Raw genomic sequence first — 24,733 nt, 5'->3', positions numbered from 1 at the left:
CTGCATGGATGAACTACAAAAATTGTTCATCCCAGTTTGGCAAAAGAATAAATCAGGGAAGGTAGTACATCCGTGGATAACAAGGGAAATCAGGGATAGTATCAAAGCGAAGGATGATGCGTACAAATTAGTCAGAAAAAGCAGCATACCGGAGGACTGGGAGAAATTCAGAGACCAGCAGAGGAGGACAAAGGGCTTAATTAGGAAAGGAAAAATAGATTATGAAAGAAAACTGGCAGGGAACATAAAAACTGACTGCAAAAGTTTTTATAGATATGTGAAAAGAAAGAGATTAGTTAAAACAAATGTAGGTCCCTTGCAGTCAGAAACAGGTGAGTTGATCATGGGGAACAAGGATATGGCGGACCAATTGAATAACTACTTTGGTTCCGTCTTCACTAAGGAAGACATAAATAATCTGCCGGAAATAGCAGGAGACCGCGGGTCAAAGGAGTTGGAGGAATTGAGTGAAATCCAGGTTAGCTGGGAAGTGGTGTTGGGTAAATTGAATGGATTAAAGGCCGATAAATCCCCAGGGCCAGATAGGCTGCATCCCAGAGTACTTAAGGAAGTAGCTCCAGAAATAGTGGATGCATTAGTAATAATCTTTCAAAACTCTTTAGATTCTGGAGTAGTTCCTGAGGATTGGCGGGTAGCAAACGTAACCCCACTTTTTAAGAAGGGAGGGAGAGAGAAAACGGGGAATTACAGACCAGTTAGTCTAACATCGGTAGTGGGGAAACTGCTAGAGTCAGTTATTAAAGATGGGATAGCAGCACATTTGGAAAGTGGTGAAATCATTGGACAAAGTCAGCATGGATTTACAAAAGGTAAATCATGTCTGACGAATCTTATAGAATTTTTCGAGGATGTAACTAGTAGCGTGGATAGGGGAGAACCAGTGGATGTGGTGTATCTGGACTTCCAGAAGGCTTTCGACAAGGTCCCACATAAGAGATTAGTATACAAACTTAAAGCACACGGCATTGGGGGTTCAGTATTGATGTGGATAGAGAACTGGCTGGCAAACAGGAAGCAAAGAGTAGGAGTAAACGGGTCCTTTTCACAATGGCAGGCAGTGACTAGTGGGGTACCGCAAGGCTCAGTGCTGGGACCCCAGCTATTTACAATATATATTAATGATCTGGATGAGGGAATTGAAGGCAATATCTCCAAGTTTGCGGATGACACTAAGCTGGAGGGCAGTGTTAGCTGTGAGGAGGATGCTAGGAGACTGCAAGGTGACTTGGATAGGCTGGGTGAGTGGGCAAATGTTTGGCAGATGCAGTATAATGTGGATAAATGTGAGGTTATCTATTTTGGTGGCAAAAACAGGAAAGCAGACTATTATCTAAATGGTGGCCGACTAGGAAAAGGGGAGATGCAGCGAGACCTGGGTGTCATGGTACACCAGTCATTGAAAGTAGGCATGCAGGTGCAGCAGGCAGTGAAGAAAGCGAATGGTATGTTAGCTTTCATAGCAAAAGGATTTGAGTATAGGAGCAGGGAGGTTCTACTGCAGTTGTACAGGGTCTTGGTGAGACCACACCTGGAGTATTGCGTATAGTTTTGGTCTCCAAATCTGAGGAAGGACATTATTGCCATAGAGGGAGTGCAGAGAAGGTTCACCAGACTGATTCCTGGGATGTCAGGACTGTCTTATGAAGAAAGACTGGATAGACTTGGTTTATACTCTCTAGAATTTAGGAGATTGAGAGGGGATCTTATAGAAACTTACAAAATTCTTAAGGGGTTGGACATGCTAGATGCAGGAAGATTGCTCCCGATGTTGGGGAAGTTCAGGACAAGGGAACTGCTTAAGGATAAGGGGGAAATCCTTTAAAACCGAGATGAGAAGAACTTTTTTCACACAGAGAGTGGTTAATCTCTGGAACTCTCTGCCACAGAGGGTAGTCGAGGCCAGTTCATTGGCTATATTTAAGAGGGAGTTAGATGTGGCCCTTGTGGCTAAGGGGATCAGAGGGTATGGAGAGAAGGCAGGTACAGGATACTGAGTTGGATGATCAGCCATGATCATATTGAATGGCGGTGCAGGCTCGAAGGGCCGAATGGCCTACTCCTGCACCTAATTTCTATATTTCTATGTTCTATGTTTCTAATGTGTCCACATCTCCAGTGTTGGTCATCTACAGGCCTCATTCACTAACCTGTGAATCTTTTACACTGTTGTCCACTACTGCATAGAGGCAGGTCACTCTGCAGCCAATGCCCCAATGTCAGGGATCTCACAGCCCTGTCACCAGGCAGGGTCACGGCCTTGTCACCAGGCAGGGTCACGGCCAAAACAGCCAATTCACTGGATGTTTTCAAGAGAGAGTTAGATTTAGCTCTTCGGGCTTACAGAATCAAGGGATACGGGGGGAAAGCAGGAACGGGGTACAGATTTTGGATGATCAGCCATGATCGTATTGAATGGCAGTGCTGGCTCGAAGGGCTGAATGGCCTACTCCTACACCTATTTTCTATGTTTCTATGTTTCACACACGCTGGAGATGGCACAGATTCTCCTGTGAAGATATTGAACTCCCTATTGGACAAGTGTGTGAAGACATTGCCCTCTGAAGACACTGTATAAAATCATGAGAGGAATAGATCGGGTAGATGCACAGTCTCTTGCCCAGAGTAGGGGAATCGAGGACCAGAGGACAGGTACAAGGTGAAGGGGACACACCTGGAGCCGTGGACACCTGGAGCCGTGGATACCTGGAGCCACCTGGAGCCGTGGACACCTGGAGCCGTGGATACCTGGAGCCATGGCCACCTGGAGCCGTGGCCACCTGGAGCCGTGGCCACCTGGAGCCACCTGGAGCCGTGGACACCTGGAGCCGTGGGCACCTGGAGCCGTGGCCACCTGGAGCCACCTGCAGCCATGGACACCTGGAGCCGTGGGCACCTGGAGCCACCTGGAGCCGTGGACACCTGGAGCCGTGGACACCTGCCCACAGCCAGTGGGAGCGCCATCACAGAGAAACTCGTTATCTAGTCCGAGCCACCTCTAGCATTGGACCAATAGGGAGAATTCAAAGCCCCTATCACATCATTGCAACTTGGTGCCCATACACTTCCTTCATATTGTTTCCCAATTTACGTTTAGTTCTTGTCCTTGTTAAGGAAGGCAGTAGATACAGTGCATGAACATTTTCAACAATTGCAAACACTAGCGACTGGTTTTGCTGTTATCATTCAGCAGTCAGCATTCCTTCATTCACCAACACACAATCACTCAGTTTACTGGGGTGGGAGATTGTAACCTCCACCCTGTTTTAACCAATGCAATCAACCCGGCGTGCACAGACAAGATCAAATAGAACAAGTTGACCTACAACTTTAGGCTGTGAACGCCATACGCAAGAAGAAGACTCAGTTTACTGGACAGGTGTCCGGCGCTGTAAAGGCAGCAACTCTACCGATGCACCACCATGCTGCCAGAGTTGCCAATCTAGCTGGATCCCCTCCCAAGGGTTTAACCAACCATGCTAACTTATGTCAGCAGTCAAATACTAGTTCATTAGCCAGAAGAAAGTCACATTTCATATTACATTAAGATCACGGCAAATGTTATCAGCCCTTGTGATGTGGGCAACAACTGATTCACCAATGAAACTTGAGAAAAATATATAGTTGCTCTTTCCAAAGTCCAAACCTTAGAAATATAAAACATACAAAGCCAACAAAAAAGCCACAAATCTAACCAATTTATCTTTTCTCCCTCCGTTGGCTAGTTTGTCAATACCAATCAAACCACTTCATAGCAAAAGGATTTGAGTATAGGAGCAGGAAGGTTCTACTGCAGTTGTACAGGGTCTTGGTGAGACCACACCTGGAGTATTGTGTACAGTTTTGGTCTCCAAATCTGAGGAAAGACATTCTTGCCATAGAGGGAGTACAGAGAAGGTTCACCAGACTGATTCCTGGGATGTCAGGACTTTCATATGAAGAAAGACTGGATAGACTCGGCTTGTACTTGCTAGAATTTAGAAGATTGAGGGGGAATCTTATAGAAATGTACAAAATTCTTAAGGGGATGGACAGGCTAGATGCAGGAAGATTGTTCCCGATGTTGGGGAAGTCCAGGACAAGGGGTCACAGTTTAAGGATAAAGGGGAAATCCTTTAGGACCGAGATGAGAAAAACATTTTTCACACAGAGAGTGGTGAATCTCTGGAATTCTCTGCCACAGAAGGTAGTTGAGGCCAGTTCATTGGCTATATTTAAGAGGGAGTTAGATGTGGCCCTTGTGGCTAAAGGGATCAGGGGGTATGGAGAGAAGGCTGAGTTGGATACTGAGTTGGATGATCAGCCATGATCATATTGAATGGCGGTGCAGGCTCGAATGGCCTACTCCTGCACCTATTTTCTATGTTTCTATGTTAATAACAATTGACAAAATGGGATCAATATAATTGAGCTCTGTCCAATGTCAAAGAAACGACTTCAGAATATTACAGATGCAACAATTACACCTGCTGGAAGATATTTCAAATTATAAAGATGCTCTCATAACATAAACAAGTATCACATACTTTCTCTATACAAAGGCATCGGAATAGAATAACCAAAGGAATTTATCGGGCCTTGCTGTTATACATACAGCAATCAAACAGCGCACTTTGTGAGAAAATGCACTCAGTATTTTTCCACAAACAATGAATAATAATACCAAAAATCAAAACACAAAGTTAGACATTTCGATAGGTACAGATTTGAGCCCTTGAAGGAACAAAGTATTCAATTGAAATCCTATTTATCGCTGGATATTCCACTTACCGCAATAGTTAATTATAATTTAATGCCTCTGGCTTTTGAAAGTAGTACAATTCTGTAGCCATAAATTGGGTAGCAGCAGAGAGGCCGTTACATTGACAGACTGAGCATTCTACAGAGAAGTCATTGGGGTGGAAGATTGCAACCTTCACGTGGTCCGCCCTGTTTCGACTAATGCAATCAACTCGACGTGCACAAACAAGATCAAATAGAACAAATTGTCCAACAACTTTAGGCTGTGCACGCCACACGAAAGAAGAAGACAAGTCATCCTTGTCAGACTATCAGGCTCTGTGTAGGGACAATGAGACATTCTGCAGACCACAATTGCTTTAACACCTACACAAGGCCACACATACACTTATTTTCATTTAAATGCCATGCTAAAGGCATACATTTATTATCAGTTTGCAAAACTCAGTTTTCACCCCCGTAAAAAAAAATTTAAGAATATGCGAAAGCTGCAATTGAATTAAGGCCACACAATTAAGCAATTAATTAATAAATACTGAAGAAGTATTTTAGCATTTTCCCACCAACTAGATCCTACTGAAGGACAAGGACAAGGACAAGGACCCTACTGAAGGAGCATGAGAGGCCGAGGACAAATGAAGGAAACTCGGTATCAGATCAGAAAATGAGAGACCAAGCGCAGGCTCGGCGATCGTTTCGCTGAACACTTCCTCTCAGTACGCCTTAACCTTCCTGATCTCCCGGTGGCCCAGCACTTCAACTCCCCCTCCCATTCCCAATCTGACCTTTCTGTCCTGGGCCTCCTCCATTGTCAGAATGAGGCCCAGCGCAAATTGGAGGAACAGCACCTCATATTTCGCTTTGGCAGCTTACACCCCAGCGGTATGAACATTGACTTCTCTAACTTCAAATAGCCCTTGCTTTCCTTCTCTTTCCATCCCTCCCCTTCTCAGTTCTCCCACCAGTCTTACTGTCTCCGACTACATTCTATCTCTGTCCCATCCACTCCCTGACATCAGTCTGAAGAAGGGTCTCGACCCGAAACGTCACCCATTCCTTCTCTCCAGAGATGGTGCCTGTCCCGCTGAGTAACTCCAGCATTTTTTGTCGACCAGAAAATGGAGAAGCCCAGAACTGCAGACGCTGGTTTATATATTAAAAAACACCAAGTGCTGGCATAATTTAGTGGATCAGGCAGTTTGCCTTCTCGTGGAAACTGTTTTAGAGCAAATAGCATTCTGTACGTTCTCCCTGTGACCACGTGGGTTTTCTCCGGGTGCTCCGGTTTCCTCCCACAATCCAAAGACATACAGGTTTGTAGGTTAATTAGTTTCTGTAAATCGTAAATTGTCCCTTGTGGATTGCTGGTTGGCACGGTCCCGGTGGGTTGGCACGGTCCCGGTGGGTTGGCACGGTCCTGGTGGGGTTATAGATGGGCCGAAGGGCCTGTTTCCGTGCTGCATCTCTAAATTAAACTAAAGTCCGAGATGCTGCCTGACCCGCTGAGTTACTCCAGCACTTGGTGGTTTGTTTAAAGCAAATAAGAGAATGGCTGTCAGGGTGATGGAATGGATACAGAGAGGGGGCCAGGTTGCAGGAGGCAGCAACGTTTTCACACAACGACAGGCAGTCAAAGCCTGATGGACAGTTGGACAGGACTGGTGGATGGACAGACACAGACGTTCGGGCGGACAGACTCCAGTTGCAGTTGTGGTCTTACTTTGCCCTTGTCAAAGTTCTGGATGATGGTGAGATGGAGGATCTCTTTGCGCTGCCACTCTGTTTGCATGGGGTAGTGAAGGAATTCTCGCAGCGGCCGTTCTGACCACTCCAGGAGCTCATCGTACAACAGCAGGGTGTAGGCAGCTTCTGCATCATGGAACAAAGGCAAACACACATCAACAACAGCCAATTACAATAGAAAAACACATCTCTTTAGATCATAGATGTGAGCTTAATGTTTCACGATAATAAAGTTAATGAAGGTGACAATGTATATTTAGTCCGTTAGGTAGGGGAATTTATTAATCTTTTATATTTAATTCCCTGGGAGCAACCACCTCTATCTGTTCGCACCTTGCTGATCAGTGTCTGATTCCATCTCCCCCCAGCGGTCAAGCCTGTTGGGTGGACAGATGGACAGTCGGTATCCTACTCCGCACAAATTAAATCTCTAAACAATCTTGCTTTGGATAAGTTACCAGTTTCAGGGAAGGATCTGCAATGGCTTAAATACAAATGAGAGTTAAATCATCTCTGACGTAATTCAAAATTACAAAATGTAACTTTTAACCAAAACTGGGTTGCAAATAATAAGTGGAAATAAGAATTATCTTCATATATATGACATCCTTGACAAGAATAAAAGTAAGAACTACAGGCCAGAACTTCTTGTGTAACATTTAATCTATGTGGCAATAATATTTTCTGCTGGAGCCCAACATATTAATAAATAATTACTTTTCCCCTTTAATCTCGAGGCTGTTACTATAACTTGTGAACAAATTGCGAAGTGATAATATGTTCAATCTTCAACTATTACATACCTGTAAAATTCTGCGCCTTTAAATGCAAATCATACAGCTTATGTATGTACCGGATGTACATTTCTTCTTTATTTATTTCTGTCTTATAAAAATTCTGAAAATAAATGTGAAATGAGTTACAAACACATTTATTTAGTAAACTCCAATAAAAACTATACACACTAGGATGTACAAAGTCCAATAAACAATCTTCCTTTCACTGCTAGTTTTAGTTTCTGTCTAATTTGTTGTTAGAAATAATAAATATAATTTAATTATAGTATTGATACGTCGTTAAGGACCAAGATGAGAAAAACATTTTTCACAGAGAGTGGTGAATCTCTGGAATTCTCTGCCACAGAAGGTAGTTGAGGCCAGTTCATTGGCTATATTTAAGAGGGAGTTAGATGTGACCCTTGTGGCTAAAGGGATCAGGGGGTATGGAGAGAAGGCAGGTACGGGATACTGAGTTGGATGATCAGCCATGATCATATTGAATGGCGGTGCAGGCTCGAAGGGCTGAATGGCCTCTACTCCTGCACCTATTTTCTATGTTTCTATGTTAACTATTGATACATCACAATGATCTTCCTTTTCATATCTGACTACATATTTACATTGTCAAAGAGTGAAAACAATTCATGGCCATTGGTGCATTCCCACAGACTTCAATAACTTCATTCTGACACAAGTATGGCAACAGTTCATCCGGGGAACAATCTAGAACATCAAATTCTGATTGTAGGCATTATCAGGCAACTGAATCATCCTACCACAACCAGAGAGCAGTGCTGAACTATTATCTATCTTCGATGTCCCTCAGACTATCCTTGACTGGACTTTTCTGGCTTCACCTTGCACTAATCATGTTTCTGTACACTGTAAATGGCTCGATTGTAATCATGTATTGTCTTTCCGCTGACTGGAAAGCACACGACAAAAAGCTTTAGACTGTACCTCGGTACACATGACAATAAACTAGACTGATATAAAAGACAAAATTAAACTATTGTTGAGAATATTCAGAGAAGCATTTTCCGCTGCAGAGGTGTCAGACCATTCACTTTCAGAATAGCAGGCAGTGACTAGTGGGGTACCGCAAGGCACCCCAGCTGGGACCGCAGCTATTTACAATATACATTCATGATTTAGATGAAGGGATTCAAAGTAACATTAGCAAATTTGCAAATGACACAAAGCTGGGTGGCAGTGTAAACTGTGAAGAAGATGCTATGAGGATGCAGAGTGACTTGGACAAGTTGGGTGAGTGGGCAGATGCATGGCAGATGCAGTTTAATGTGGATAAATGTGAGGTTATCCGCTTTGGTGACAAAAACAGGAAGGCAGATTATTATCAGAATGGTGTCAAGTTAGGAAAAGGGGAAGTACAACGGGATCTGGGGTCCTTGTACATCAGTCACTGAAAGTAAGCATGCAGGTACAGCAGGCAGTGAAGAAAGCCTTCATAACAAGAGGAGTTGAGTATAGGAGCAAAGAGGTCCTCCTGCAGTTGTACAGGGCCCTATTGAGACCACACCTGGAATATTGTGTGCAGTTTTGGTCTCCAAATTTGAGAAAGGACATTTTTGCTATTGAGGAAGTGCAGCATAGGTTCATGAGGTTAATTCCCGGAATGGCGGGACTGTCATATGCTGAGAGAATGGAGCGGCTGGGATTGTCCAATCTGGAATTTAGAAGGATGAAAGGCAATCTTATTGAAACATATAAGATTATTAAGGGATTGGACACTCTAGAGGCAGGAAACATGTTCCCGATGTTGGGGGAGTCCAGAACCAGGGGCCACAGTTTAAGAATAAGGGGTAAGCCACTTAGAACAGAGATGAGGAACAACCTTTTCACCCAGAGAGTTGTGAATCTGGAATTCTCTGCCTCAGAGGGCGGTGGAGGCCGGTTCTCTGGATGCTTTCAAGAGAAAGCTAGATAGGGCTCTTAAAGATCGCGGTCAGGGGATATGGGGAGAAGGCAGGAACGGGTTCCTGATTGGAGATGATTAGCCATGATCACGTTGAATGGCGGTGCTGGCTCGAGGGGCCGAATGGCCTCCTCCTGCATCTATTGTCCCCACTCTCCTCCTCCCTGGTCCCTCCTCCCTGCTCTCCATGGGCGAGAGGGGCCAGGCTCGGTGGCTCCCCTTACAGGCAGCGGCGGCACGCCGGGTTTACCGGGGGTCTGTGATTCTCGGTCCGGGGGGGGCTGGGTGGGCTAGCAGGGGCTGGGTGCATGGTTTGGTTCCAGAGCAGGTGAGCCGGATGCTCCGGGTGGGTGAGCCGGATCCTCCGGGTGGGCAAGCCGGTCCACATGGCCAACCAGGGTTGCCGGTTACCAGGGTGGTTCCCGGTCCTGGCGGCTGAGCTGGGACTGCTGCCGGGTTTGGCCACAGCTCACCAGATCCTTCTGCACAGCTCACCGGGAGAATGCGCATCCACGATCTCTCTGCCAGAATCATGTTTCTATTTATAACCTTCACTGTATCACTCTACGCACACTCGCTACAATCCCTTCATTTCATTAAATGATCACCCTAACACTACACATAATTAAACATGTAATATATACTGGACCCAATGAAACGTTTCATTATTATTACTACGCTTGAAAAATGCAGTAAAAGCATATAGAAGAATTGCATAACGTAGTACGTCACAGAATGATAGAGCCTTACAGCATCAAAACCTTTCAGCACCACATGTCCACACAGACCAAGGTGCCCCATCTAAACAAGTCCCATCTGCCTGAGTTTAGCCCATATCCCTCTGTCCTTCCCATCCATGTACTTGTCCAACTGTCTTTTCCATGTTGTTATTGTAGCCGCCTCAACTACCTTGCAAGTGACTATTGCAACTCACTTCTCCTTGGCATCAGCTCCACCTACATCAACCGACTCTAACTGGTCCAGAACGCAGCCGCCCGACTCATCACCCATACCAAATCCTGGCATCACATCACTCCAGTCCTCAAACAACTTCACTGGCTTCCCATCTCCCACCGGATCACCTACAAAATCCTGATCCTCACCTACAAAGCCCTCCACCATCTGGCCCCCCCATATCTCATTGACCTCCTCTCCCCCTACCAACCCTCACGGTCCCTCAGATCCACATCAGCCGGTCTCCTCTCCATCCACAAGTCCAACCTCCGCAGTTTTGGGGACAGAGCCTTCTCCAGGGCAGCTCCCAGGCTCTGGAACTCCCTCCCCCAACTGATCCGCAATTCCGTGTCCCTCACCATCTTCCAGTCCCGCCTCAAGACCCATCTCTTCACCTCTGCCTATCCTTAGCCCCATGCCCCCGTCCCTTTTCATTTGTGCATTAATTGCCTCATACTGTGTTTTGTATTGAATTCTGTCTTTATTTTGTGTACTAGTCATGTCTCTACTATTTATTTCATTCCCCTTACATGTTTTTCCTCTACATACTCAATTTTTGTAAGGTGTCCTTGAGACTCTTGAAAAGCGCCCATAAATAACATTTATTATTATTATTATTATTACCTCCTCTGGAAGCTCAAACCATATACCCATTGTTTACTGAGTGAATAGTTGCCCCTCAGGTTCCTATTAGATCTTTCCCCTCTCACCTTAAACTGTGTCCTGTAGCTTTCAATTCCCCTACTCCTGGGGAAAAGACTCTGTGCATTCAACCTGTCTATTCCCCTCATTATTTTATACACCTCTTTACTAACATCCCTCATCCTCCTGCACTCCAAGGAATAAAGTCCCATCCTGCCCAATCTCTCCCTGTAGCTCAGCCCTCGAATCCTGGCAACATCCTCGTAAATCTTCTCTGCACTCCAGCTGAATGTCAACCTTTCTGTAGAAGGGTAACTAAAACTGAACACAATATTTCCTCACCAATGTTTTGTACAACGGTAACATATCATCCCAACTTCTATGTTAGAAGGAACTACAGATGCTGGTTTAAACCGAAGATAGACACAAAATACTGCAGTAACTCAGCGGGACAGGCAGCATCTCTGGAGAGAAGGAATGGATGCCGTTTTGGGTCGAGACCCTTCTTCAGATTAGGGTCTAGGGTCTAGTCTGAAGGGTCTCAACCCGAAACGTCATCCATTCCATCTCTCCAGAGATGCTGCCTGACCTGCTGAGTTACTCCAGCATTTTGTGTCCATCCCAATTCTATACTCAATACTCTGCCCCGTGTAAAAATGCCCCATTTGTGCATTTCCTTGCCTCAACTGAAAGATATCCCGAACATTATTTAAAACTTCAATCCTTCTCAACCGACCAAATCCTGGTCAGCCCATATAACCTCAAACTCCTGGAAATTAGCACAAAGAGGTTTGCTGTGGGACTATGATGCTAAAAATACTCCAGCAAAGAATCAAAAACACATTCTACGTATAAGTGTAAATTGTCATTTGAAATTTAAAGAAACATCAAAAATCGATGCCGTTATTGTTGTGAATTGTGGTCAGTGTGTCGGGAAAGGGGGGGAAAAGATAAGTAGTTTTTTACTGGTTGTAATGGCCGTGATATATTTAGTTTTATTTAATTAGAGATGCCGTATGGAAACAGGCCCTTCAGCCCCGTCAAACATTAATAATTATCAATTAAAATTCAATTATTAATTATGGCTTACTAATTAGTGACTGAGAAATTAATGGATATAGTTTCCATTATGGGTAAATACATGGAATTCCAATTGCGACTCCAGAAGTGAACAGGATAGACATGCATCTACACTACAACAGCGGGGTGGGAGATTGCAACCTTCACGTGGTCCACCCTGTTTCGACTAATGCAATCAACCCGGCGTGCACAAATAGAACAAGTTGACCTACAACTTTAGACTGTGCACGCCTTACACAAGAAGAAGTCTCCAACAGCAATGTAGTATTGACATTTACCAGCATGGAAATATATCAAATACTAGAGGGCACAGGGTTAAGGTGAGAGGGGCAAAGTTTAAAGGAGATGTGGAGGACAAGTTTGTTTTTTGTGGTGGGTACCTGGAACATGCTGCCAGGGGTGGTGGTGGAGGCAGGTACCAGAGTGGTGTTTAGGAGACAGTGTTTGGATAGGCAGATGGATATGCAGGGAATGACGGGATATGGATCACGTGCAGGCTGATCAAAGGTCATCAATCCTCATGGTTAATTCTGTTTCTCTCTCCACAGATGCTGACCCACTCTCTGGGTATCTCTTTGCCATATTTTTTGTTCCTGCTTACTTTGCTGAGAAGATCTTCAGACTGGTGCTGGAATTTGAAAAACAGGACTGAGATCCACCTTCCGTGAGATCATCAAAGAACAGCCAGTCCAGAGCTGGAGTAAATATTCAATACAGCGGTTGTCACTTCAGTTTAGTTTATTGTCACGTGTACCGAGGTACAGTGAAAAGCTTTTGTTGCGTGCTAACCAGTCAGCGGAAAGACAATACATGATTACAATTGATCCATTTACAGTGTACAGATACATGATAAGAGAATAATGTTTAGTGCAAAGTAAAGCCAGCAAAGTCCGATCAAGGATAGTGTGAGGGTCACCAAAGAGGTGGATAGTAGTTCCACACTAAAAGTCACCATTGACTCCTTTTATATCTGAGATGAATAAAGCCTTTCATAAATCCAGATTATAATCATTTTCTAATGTCATTTCAGATGATCTCACCATGAGGAGATGCAAAGCTTTGGGAGGTTATTCGTGTACATTGGGCCAACAGCATCACAATGGATTAAGTAAAGAGAAGGTTAACTCATCAGCTAGGATGTGTTGGCCTATACAAGCCTTGCACATGAATCCTTGCCCCTACTGCAGTTATCGCAAGCTTCTCCTTGCTGGCCCAAAATGCCACTCTCTCCAAAATGGAGGATTCAAATAGCTTGAGAATCTCAAAATGCAAAAAATAAAACAATCTTAATATTAAGACATTCTTTTTCATGTTATTATTGTATTCAAAAAATTTAAGAGCCACTTTTCAATTAAAAAACCATCAGTTGAATTGAGTAGCATTTTCCTGCCATTCTGTTTTTGTGGCTGTCATCTAACCAAAAGCCAACACCTTTATTCCCCACCTGGTCGGCACCATCCACTCTGGAGGTGGGATATCCGGCTGGTTGAAAATCAACATTAAACGCTGGGCTTTCGACCAAAGGAAGCCAGAGTTTAAAGCCTTCATGGGTCTCCATTTGAGAACAGCGCACCAAGCTGATTGACTGGAAGATGACTCACATCTCCCGAGCAAGCAACGCTGCCTCATTATCTCAGTTGGGCATTATGGGCATTCAAGTGCTATGAAAAACACTCTTAATTCCTGCATTATTCCGCCTTATTTCCACTGGATCCACATCACTGTGATGGGCAGGATTCCTCCTGTACACACGGCATGGTCAACATCAATACCTACATGGTGCTAAACCACCAGGACGCAGCTTGCGAGCCTCCCATTACAATGCTGCTGTCAACAGACCTTCAATCCTTTCCTGATTTACAACCCACATTACATCTCACTGTGTTGATACTCTCAAGAAAATCAGACTGCTTCACGAAGCTGGAAATAGATTCTAAAGTCCGACGTTCCTGCAGCATTCAGGAATGTCGGTGGACAGACACTACACTCAAAATGTGTTTATTCGGGACTGAACGGAGGAATTAAAAAGATACTGACCAACAGACTAACTGTGCAGCCAATCTTTTTGCCATCTACCTCCGCCACTTTCATGCAGTCTCTGCAAAAGGAAAACAGTCACAGATTATTCACATTGCTGCAACTCCTACATGTTTAAAAGGACATGTAGACCGTAAGGGAAGATTGCTTCATGCTCGCTAAACAAATATGTATCTGGAACACTTGACACTTAAACAAGAAAGTGTCAAATATGTTTCCCTAACTGCACACTGGTATTTATAAAACACTGCAAGGAACCACGAGACATATATCTGCTAGGTACAGATGAAATAGTCATAACTGTACAGCTCTCAGCTCTCTTACATTACTGTCAATACACAAAACAGTTACCACAAAATTGTTGCTTAAAAATTAATTGAGAGCACAATTGACACTCTGCAGTATTCAGCCTGCAGTGGAAAGTGAAGCTGCCGCCTGCATCTCTCTCACCTGTAATCCAGCAACCTTTCCATTAGGCGAGTGACAGTCGCTACCAGAGAAATACCACTTTCTCGCCAGGTTTCTCTCTCGATTTTTTTCAGCAGGCTGCAGATAGAGAGGAATGTGTCAGTGTTCTGACCTGGTTTATCAGGAACAAATGCAGCCTTCCTGCGAGTCCTGCTTCTCATCTCTCCGAGGCTGACATTACACAGTAATAACCATTCCAGTAATGGGTTACACCAGTTAATTTGTATCTCACAAGTTACACTGCATCACAATGAAACCAGCACAAAAATGATGATAGCAATGTCTTACCTAGGGTACGGCCCAAAAAGTGGTATTCTAGATCCAGGAAGCATTGGCAAAACAAATGAATTTGTACATTATCCACGAAAGAAACAACACGGACAGATTCGCCTCAGCACCAGTCTGCGTCAAAAGTATGTTGTCATGGTTACAAGCATCTTTGCTTATTTTGCCATTATAACTGGCTCGCTTTTTAAAAAAAAGGTTAAATTAGCATAATTGCTATGGGAAAAGTAAATATGCAGCAGGAATATACCATTCTCACACAGCTGACATAATGGTTTACTTTAACCATTCATTACATACAATTCCACCAAATGACAAAGCAGCAACTGCTAAGGAATCAATGTTAGGAATTATTTTAACTGAAGACAAACATACTTTTAAACAGCTTGTGACACAAACGGCACAGTATTTGAAAGAAACAGTCCATTTTGTTTTATCATTCGGCTCAATGTTTTAAATAGCACATTTTCATCTCATTAGAAATACGTAATGTTGGGCATTATGTAAGACCTTACATACCCTTTCTAACTGTTAATATGTGGCAATGTAGCGAGTCTGTAAATTAATGAAAATGTGCTTTTTAAAACTTGCTTTCTGGTATATTTTCCAAATAGAGCTTTTGCCAAATTTAATCTACTTTAATATTAAAGAGGGTGATGTACAGATTAATGAAGAAACTTTGCATAAATTATTTTTGTCGTTTTTTTAGAAAAACTGATCACATTCCTCCATTTAGTGATATTTATTACTTGCTCACTCAGGAAGAACGAGGTATGAAAAGGGTTAAAGCATTAAAAGGTCATGTGATAGGAGCATTAAGGTCATTTGGCCCATCAAGTCTACACCGCCATTCAATCATGGCTGATCTATCTCTCCCTCCCAACCCCATTCTCCTGCCTTCTCCCCATAACTTCTGACACCCGTACTAATCAAGAATCTATCGATCTCTGCCTTAAAAATATCCACCGACGGCCTCCACAGCCTTCTGCGGCAAAGAATTCCACAGATTCACTGGGGTGAATCCAACCCTTCCCAACGTTTGGCTCACGGCCAATCCCATGTTTGGCTGAGCTGCTGGTGACAGGGAGACGGGATTGTAACCATTCAGTCAGAGTTCAGGCACCATCTCCTTCAGGGTCTGAAGAAGAGTCTTGCCCAGAAATGTCTTCTAATCCTTTTCTCCAGAGATATTGCCTGACCCGCTGAGTTACTCCAGCACTCTGTGAAACGTCACCTATCCATGTTCTCCACAGATGCTGCCTGACCCACTGAGTTACTCCAGCACTGTGTGTCTATCTGAAGCATGAAGGTGAATGTCAGCCTGGTCCAATGGAAGTCTGACGTGGAGGTCAGTAGTTGAAGGCCAGTCCCAGGACTGCTGGAGTATCTCCAACGCTTGACCACAAGAGTCCAGTGTATGCAATGGTCATCTGCCCCATGACCAGACCAATGAAACTCTTACTTTTTGCAGCTGTACAGGCACATTACACACAAGAAGCTGTCCGCAGTGTATCTGTCCTCAGTGTATCTGTCCGCAGTGTATCTGCCCGCAGTGGCTGCTTGCAGTGTATCTGCTTGCATTGTATCTGCCCGCAGTGTATCTGCTTGCATTGTATCTGCCCGCAGTGTATCTGCCGCAGTGTATCTGCCCGCAGTGTATCTGCCGCAGTGTATCTGCCGCAGTGTATCTGCTTGCATTGTATCTGCCCGCAGTGTATCTGCCGCAGTGTATCTGCCCGCAGTGTATCTGTCTGCAGTGTATCTGCCGCAGTGTATCTGCTTGCATTGTATCTGCTTGCAGTGTATCTGCTTGCATTGTATCTCCCGCAGTGTATCTGCTTGCATTGTATCTCCCGCAGTGTATCTGCCCGCAGTGTATCTGCCCGCAGTGTATCTGTCCGCAGTGTATCTACTGCTGGCGCCGACGATGGCGGCCATGGTGTATTGCTCCTTGCTGTTTTGTATGTGTTTGTTCGTTTGTGTCGTCTGTGAAAACCCTACAAAGATTACTTTCACGAGATAGGTACTCATTAACATCGGATATACGGTACCTCCAAACATCATTCCGGATTTCTCTCACTCGCTGGATTATTTGGATATACTCGTCGGCGGGGCTGTGGCTGCGTTCAAGGTCTTGAGACGGAGGAGGACCCGTGGGAAGCGCTCTGGAGCACTCACCCGACTCCGGTGATGAGGATCACGCACACCACTCCCGAGCATATTCCTGGCAAACGTACGTTCTCTCAAGAACAAAGTTGACGAACTGCAACTCCTACATCGGACAAACAAGGACTTCTCTCGAGCCGCTGCCCTGTGTTTCACCGAGACCTGGCTTTGTGAGTCGACCCTGGACAGCGCGCTGCAACTGTCTGGCTTCCAACTACACAGAGCGGGTCGCGAAGTGGAGGCAGCGGGGAAATCAAGAGGCGGTGGAATATGCTTCTATACCAACCAGGACTGTTGCAGCGACATCACGGTAGTGTCAAATTTCTGTTCTCCCAAACTAGAATTCATCTTTATAAACTGCAAACCCTTCTACACTCCGAGGGAACTTAACTCCTTTATTCTCGCTGGAGTTTACATTCCCCGTCCAAGCCTGCGTACGTGAGGCGTAAACGCAACTCGCTGACCAGGTAATGAGGGGAGAGAGTGACTACCCCGGACTCCATTGTTTTGGGGACTTTAACAAAGCTAATCTCAGCCGTGACCTTCCAAAATACAGACTTCATGTTACCTGCCCCACCACAGGGGAGAGAACACTCGATCACTGTTATACGGCAATCAAGAACACATATCACTCTGTTCCCCGGGCCAGTCTGGGTCTCTCTGATCATTGTCTAGTTCACCTTATTCCGACCTACAGGCAGAAACTAAAAGCTACTAAGCCCGTGGTCAGAACAAGGTGGACAAGCGAGGGCATCGAGTACCTACAATCCTGCTTTGACTGCACGGATTGGAATGTGTTCAGGGAAGCAACCACAAGCCTCGATGCGTATATGGACACTGCATCATCATATGTCCTAATTGACCGTCTCCAGTACGGGGTTGGTATTGATGGCACTGCCCTGAGCTGGTTCATCTCCTACCTCAAAGGTAGGAGTTTCTCGACTAACATAGGCAACTCATTCTCCTCCCCAGCTAATCTCTGCTGTGGGGTTCCACAAGGTTCCATCCTTGGCCCCATTCTCTTCTCCCTGTATATGCTCCCCTTAGGCCAAGTCATTGAAAGGCACGGCATTTCCTTCCATTGCTTTGCAGACGATACCCAACTCTATCTCCCCCTGAAGCCCAAAAACCAATCAAATCTGTTTAACCTTACCCACTGCCTCGAGGATATAAAGTGTAGGATGGCCCAGAACTTCCTCCAACTAAACGAGAGTAAGTCTGAGGTCATCCTTCTCGGCCCCTCGGACTCAATCAAAATGATAGCAGGCAGCCTTGGAAGCCTTACCCCACTACTCAAACCTCACATCAAAAACCTTGGCGTGATATTTGACTCAGCACTGAAATTTGACAAACAATTCAATGCCGTGGTTAAAGCTAGCTTCTTTCAGCTTCGGGCGATAGCTAAAATAAAACAATTCTTCCAGTTTGATGACCTGGAAAAGATCATCCACACATTCATCACCTTCCGCCTAGATTACTGCAACTCTCTTTACACTGGCATGAGCCAATCTTCCCTGTCCCGCCTGCAACTGGTCCAAAACACCGCAGTGAGACTCCTGACGGGCACCCGAAAAAGGGACCACATCACCCCGATCCTGGCCTCTCTCCACTGGCTCCCTGTGCGGTTCCGAATAAACTTCAAGATCCTCCTCCATGTCTACAAAGCCCTCAATGGGCTTGTCCTGCCCCCACCTCCATCAAAAGTCTTCTCACCCACCACTCCACCTCCAGGCCCCTCAAATTGGCCGACTTGGGGTTGCTGAATATCCCACGGACTAGGCATAAGCTCAGGGGCGACCGTGCCTTTGCGGTTGCAGCCCCTAGACTGTGGAACAGCATCCCCTTCCCAACATGTGGGCGGCGCGACTTTCGTCAGCAGCGGCCTCTGCAGTCCGTCTGCGTTTTTATTATTTTATGTCTATGTTTTTATGTAGTTTTTGTTATTTTTTGTTGGGGTATTTGTGTGGGGGGGGTGGGGGTGGGGTGGGAGGGAGGGGGTAACTTTTAAATCTCTCCCTGCACGGGAGACCCGACCTTTTCTTCGTCGGGTCTCCGTTGTCGTTGGGGCTGCAACGAGGAGCGGCCTCCAACAGGAAGACCGGGGGCTGTGGTGCCGACTACTCACCTCACCGTCGCGGAGCTGGCCGAGTCCAGAGCGGGTGGAGCTGTGGTGGACGCTGCTGCGACCCGACCCCCGGAGATTCGGTGGCTGCAACTGCGGGTCTGGCGGGCGGCACCGGGAGCCCGCGGGTCCCTGGGGGGAGACCGCTTTTCAGGGCTCCCGCAACGGCGACTTCTCCCGCCCGAGCTGCGGGGTTGAAGAGCTCCTGGAGCGGGGCCTTACACCATCGCCCCGCGCGGCTTAGAATGGCTGCGGGACTCTGCGAGCGCACGCCGGGGGCTCTAACACCAAGACCCGGTGTGCGACCTTGCATCACCCGGCGTGGTTTTAATGGTCGCGGGACAATTGCCATCGCCAGCCGGGGGCTTTGACTTTGACTTTGACTCTGACATCGGGGGGGGAGTGCAGTGGAGAGATAAGTTTTTTTGGCCTTCCATCACAGCAATGTGATGGATGTTTATGTAAATTATGTTGTGTCTTGGGTCTATTTGTTTGTAATGTATGGCTGCAGAAACGACATTTCGTTTGGACCTCAAGGGGTCCAAATGACAATAAATTGAATTGTATTGTATTGTATCAGAACTGCCCCCTCCATCGACTCTTTTAAGTCAAGACTAAAGACTTATCTATACTCCAAAGCCTTTCCTGACGTCCTCTGAGTGAGGGCTACATGTATATATGTATGTAGTTTATTTTGTTGTGCTATTCTTATAACAAATGTAAAGCACTTTGGCCAACGAGAGTTGTTTTTTAAATGTGCTATATAAATAAATGTGACTTGACTTGTGACTTGATATGTCAGCTTTTGCGAGGACAGTTGCATTCCAACTAAGACCCAGACATGGTTCAACAATAACAAGCCCCTGGTTCACTGCAGAACTCAGACAGCTCCGACGGTCTAAAGAGGAGGCCTACAGGAGCGGGGATGCAGACCTCTACAGGCAGGCCAAGTACAAGCTGAGAAGAGGAATCAGAGCTGCCAAGGAAAGGTACTCTGAGGAGTTGAGGAGCAAGTTCTCAGCTAGTAACTCTTCCTCCATTTGGAAGGGCATGCAAGAAATTACCAGCTACAAGAGGAAAGCCCCCGCGCTCTTTGGACAATCGTCAGCTGACCAACGACCTGAATGAGTTCTACTGCAGGTTTGAAAATCAGAAACGTAACCCTGGTACCCCCTCCCCCCCTCCCCAACCAACACAGCTAGACCCCAGTCTACAAAGAATGGACCCTGCTTCCCATTCATCACTTCACACCTACTTAAGGCAAGACTCCAGTACAAAAAGACTGGACCATTTCCCATCCCAACCAACACTTCACATCCACTCACAGCCTGACCTCAGTCTGCAAAGACTGGGCCCTTCTACACCCACCCCCCCCTCCAATCACCACTTCACACCCAATCACCCACACCCTCTGTGCTACACAACATAACTTATCCAATATCAACAATAAAAATAGAGGAGGTGGAGAGGCTTTACAGAAGATAAAAAAGCCGGAAATCTCCAGGACCTGACAATGTTTCCCCCTCTACTCTTAAGCTCTGTGCCAAACAGCTGGCACTGGTATACACAGACATTTTCAACGAGTCCCTGCAGACATGTACTGTCCCTGCCTGCTTCAAAGTCTCCACTATTGTTCCTGTACCCAAAAAGCCAAGGATTACTTGTCTTAATGACTACAGGCCTGTCGCACTGATCTCTGTAGTCATGAAGACACTCGAAAGGCTTGTGCTGGCCAAGCTGAAAAATATCACAATCCCCCTGCTAGATCCTATGCAGTTTGCATATCGGGCCAATAGATCTGTGGACGATGCAGTCAACCTGGGCCTGCACTTCATCCTACAGCACCTAGACCGCCAGGGGACCTATGCGAGGATCCTGTTTGTTGATTTTAGCTCTGCATTCAACGCCATTGTGCCAGAGCTACTACACTCCAAACTTTCCGAGTTGACTGTGCCTGAACTCCTCTGTCGGTGGATCACCAGCTTCCTGACAGACAGGAAGCAGCATGTGAGGCTGGGAAAGCACATCTCGGACCCGCAAACACTCAGCATAGGAGCACCGCAAGATGCGTACTCTCCCCTCTCCTCTACTCTCTCTACACCAACGACTGCACCTCCACAGACACCTCTGTCAAGCTTCTCAAGTTTGCGGACGACACAACCCTGATTGGACTGATCCAGGATGGGGTGGAATCTGCCTACAGACAGGAAGTGACACAGCTGGCGTCCTGGTGCCATCGCAACAACCTGGAGCTCAATGTTCTTAAGACAGTGGAATTGATTGTAGACTTTAGGAGAGCTCCCCCTCCCCTCACCCCACTCACCATCAACAACACCACAGTCACATCTGTGGAGTCTTTTAAGTTCCTGGGAACCATCATCTCCAAGGACCTTAAGTGGGGGGCTACCATCAACTCCACAGTCAAAAAGGCACAACAGAGGATGTACTTCCTGTGGCAGCTGAGAAAGCACAATCTGCCACTGGCAATGATAGTCCAATTCTACACGGCCATCATAGAGTCTGTTCTTACCTTCTACATCATGGTCTGGTTTGACTCAGCCCCCAAGCACGACACCTGGAGGCTGCAGCGAATCGTTCGATCAGCTGAGAAGGTTATTGGCTGCAACCTTCCCTCCATTGATGAACTGTACACTGCAAGGGCCAGGAAGCGAGCAGGTAAGATCATCTCTGACCCCTCTCACCCTGGCCACAAACTCTTTGAATCACTTTCCTCTGGAAGGCGACTCCGGACTGTCAAAGCTGCCACAGCCAGACATAGAAACAGTTTTTATCCACGAGTAATTGCTCTACTCACCAGCCAAAAATCTGTAGCCTCCCTTTGATCTGGTATTTTGTTGGTTCACATGCTTGATCAATGGTGTTTTATCATTAATGTTTTATTATTATTAAAGTTTAGTGTTTTCTGAGTCATTCGTAACTGTCACTGTATGTCATGTTGTTACTTGTGGGCGGAGCACCAAGGCAAATTCCTTGTATGTGAATACTTGGCCAATAAACTTAAACTGACTTAATTTACTTAACTTACTTAAGAACTAAATGTACAATATCATCAGTGGTTCCAGGTAAACCACCCATGATAGTGTACGCCAATGTACGTACAGCAGCCTCAGGGGTGGGAAGCCCACGGTAGCTTGGTGTCGAGTTACAATTACAATTTACTTTATTGTCATTGTCAAATGAAGTTCAAACAAAATGTGGTTTCTGCAGACAAACAAGAAGAAGAACCAATTAACAAGACACACAATTAACACAGTTCACACGAACATCCTCCTCACTGTGATGGAGGGCAAAGTCTTGTCTCTCCCCTGCTCTCCATTCTTCTCCCGATGCTAAAGCCCCCAGCGGGCGATGTAAGGCCCTGCCCGTGTCATGATGTTGGAGCCCCCGGCGGGCGCTTCTGCTGGCATGTCCCGCAGCCATTAAAGCCGCGCCGGGCGATGTAAGGACCCGCTCCGGGTCGTTTTCAACCCTGCAAATCGGGCGGGAAAAGTTGCCGTTGCGGGAGCTCCGAAAAGCGGTCTCCCACCAGGGACCCGCGAGCTCCCGATGTCACCGTCCACAGGGCTGCAGCTGGAGCCTCCGAAGCCCCGAAGTCTGGTCGCAGCCACGCGCCACCACAGCTCTCCACGCTCCGAAGCCAGCCAGCTCCACGATGGTGAGTCCGCCGGCTCCGTGACTGGAGCCCCCAGGTCGTTTCGGTTCGAGGCCGCTCCACGGTGCTAGGCCCCAACAACAACAGAGACCCGACAGAGAAAAAGCCGAGTCCCCCGTACAGGGAAGAGATTTTTAAGTTCTCCCCCCCCCCCCCCCCCTCCCCCCGCCCCCCACATATACACAGTTAAAAACAATATATAAACCACTACAAACTATACACTCAACGGGACAAAAATAAAAAGACAAACGGACGGCAGAGGCCACTGCAAACGTCGGTCACGGCGCTTCCAAATTAAACGAGTTAGGGTCGTGCCAAGGGCAAGGACAGATTTATCCTGCACCCTCTCCAACTTAACCACATCTTCCTCTAGTGTGGTGATCAGAGCTACACAATACTGCAAGTGCAGCCTCACCAATGTTTTGTACAAAATGTCCCTGAGACTTGATCTCCCTCACATTGTTTCCATTCATTTTGCCATGAACCTACAACCACGGCGCAGGATCCAATTAGGCTGCCAGCACACTTGTGGGAACAGCCTGGGCGAACATGCAAACTCCACATGGACAGCACCCAAGGTCAGGACTCAACCAGACCTATAATGCAACAGCACTACTTGCTGAGTAATCCCCGTCCTAACTGGTTAGCCACTCACTCGCCGTGACTAACTATTTATGCAGTAAAGTAGATTAAATGTTTGTAAATGCTTGACATTCAACAATTCTTAAAAAATGAACACACTATTAAAGATTTAAATAGGTCGGACATTAAAGCAAAGTTAAAAACAAAACATGACAACTGCCCTTTTTATTTGCCACGTTACAGAGAGTTGGCTTGTTGTTCCCACACGAGGTCTCGGCTGAGTGTGGATAGATTCTCTCAGCCCGCACACAATGGTGAACCCAGGACGGAGTTTGTCTCTGGACTCCACAATGCGCATTAACGGGTTAACGAGCGGGATCTAACTTCCCGCATCTCCCACATCCACTCATCCTTCTTCATTCCAATCTTCCTCTAGCTCTCCTTGTCCCACCAATCAACCTACTGGATCCAAGACATCACACTAATGCAAGATGGGTTACACCAGTAGCGCTGGACTGCACTAATCTCTGTATCTCCTGCACCAGCACTGAGATCGCCCTCAATACCAGCTTTCATTCACTTCTCATCATGCAACTTGTGTTCCACACTGCATACCTCCCCACTAGACACATGTATTTAGCCACCTTATGTCTTATTAACGTGCTCATGTACCTCTGCATCTTCTGCCGAGAACACCTCCCCATCCAGATTTGTTCCAGCAACAAACCCTTGTCATCTGGTTCACTAATATAAGTTGTGGATATCTAAGGCCCAGCACTGGTCCCTGTGGCAACCCACTATTTGCAGTTTGCCAGACTGAAGAATGTATCTGGAATTAAATGCCAAGTCTGGAAGTGACTTCAAACAAAACTGTCAAGTAGCAAATGTTGACATCTCAGTGAAATGCCGCTTCAACACTGATGTTGGGGAATCATTACTAACATCAAATGGGAAAATTAGATCACGGAATAATTTCAGCATACTAGGACATTTGGCAGTTCAAACTTCATCACAGCATCACATGGAGAATCATGTCCCCCCCCCTCCCACACAGCAATGAGTTTCAGATCACTGCAAATCTCTGCATCAGGAGGGTTTTCCTCTCACCTCTCCCTTTTAAATCTGTGATGTGTCAGAAGGAACTGCAGATGCTGGTTTACACCAAAGATAGACACAAAAAGCTGGAGCAACTTATCAGGACAGGCAGCATCTGTGGAGAGAAGGGATAGATGGTGTTCCGGGTCGAGCCTTCTTCAGGCTGAATCTGTGCTTCCTGGTCGTTGGACAATTTGTTAATGTGAATATCTTTTCCCCAGTTACCCTGTCATAATCCATCAGCATCTTCCACACCTTCACCAACGTCCGCTCAATTTTACTTTGTTTCAAGGAGACAAATGCCAACTTCTCCACAAACCATTAGTTGAAATTCCTGGAGCCTTTGGCAAAACCTTTCTGCACCTTTTCCCAGATCTTCACTTCTTTTCCAAAACTTATTTTACAGAGTTCAC

General features: G+C 46.0%; 1 protein-coding gene across 3 annotated transcripts in view; it reads right to left on the bottom strand.

The window, feature by feature from the left end:
- The window catches only part of dock4 (dedicator of cytokinesis 4), a 259,437-nt gene that overhangs the window by 44,688 nt on the left and 190,016 nt on the right, over nucleotides 1-24,733 (bottom strand). For all 3 annotated transcript variants that reach the window (XM_033037391.1, XM_033037392.1, XM_033037393.1), the window contains exons 33-37: nucleotides 14,686-14,712; nucleotides 14,380-14,475; nucleotides 13,930-13,990; nucleotides 7,305-7,398; nucleotides 6,479-6,627 (exon numbers count right to left, since the gene is read on the bottom strand). In XM_033037391.1, coding sequence (XP_032893282.1) covers nucleotides 6,479-6,627; nucleotides 7,305-7,398; nucleotides 13,930-13,990; nucleotides 14,380-14,475; nucleotides 14,686-14,712 — 427 coding nt within the window. The remainder of the gene's footprint in view (nucleotides 1-6,478; nucleotides 6,628-7,304; nucleotides 7,399-13,929; nucleotides 13,991-14,379; nucleotides 14,476-14,685; nucleotides 14,713-24,733) is intronic.

The sequence above is a fragment of the Amblyraja radiata genome, chromosome 19, assembly GCF_010909765.2.
Source record: "Amblyraja radiata isolate CabotCenter1 chromosome 19, sAmbRad1.1.pri, whole genome shotgun sequence".
In the NCBI taxonomy this organism is placed as follows: Eukaryota; Metazoa; Chordata; class Chondrichthyes; order Rajiformes; family Rajidae; genus Amblyraja; species Amblyraja radiata.
Note: the sequence above shows the minus strand (reverse complement) of the source record. Positions and strands in the feature narration are given on the sequence as shown.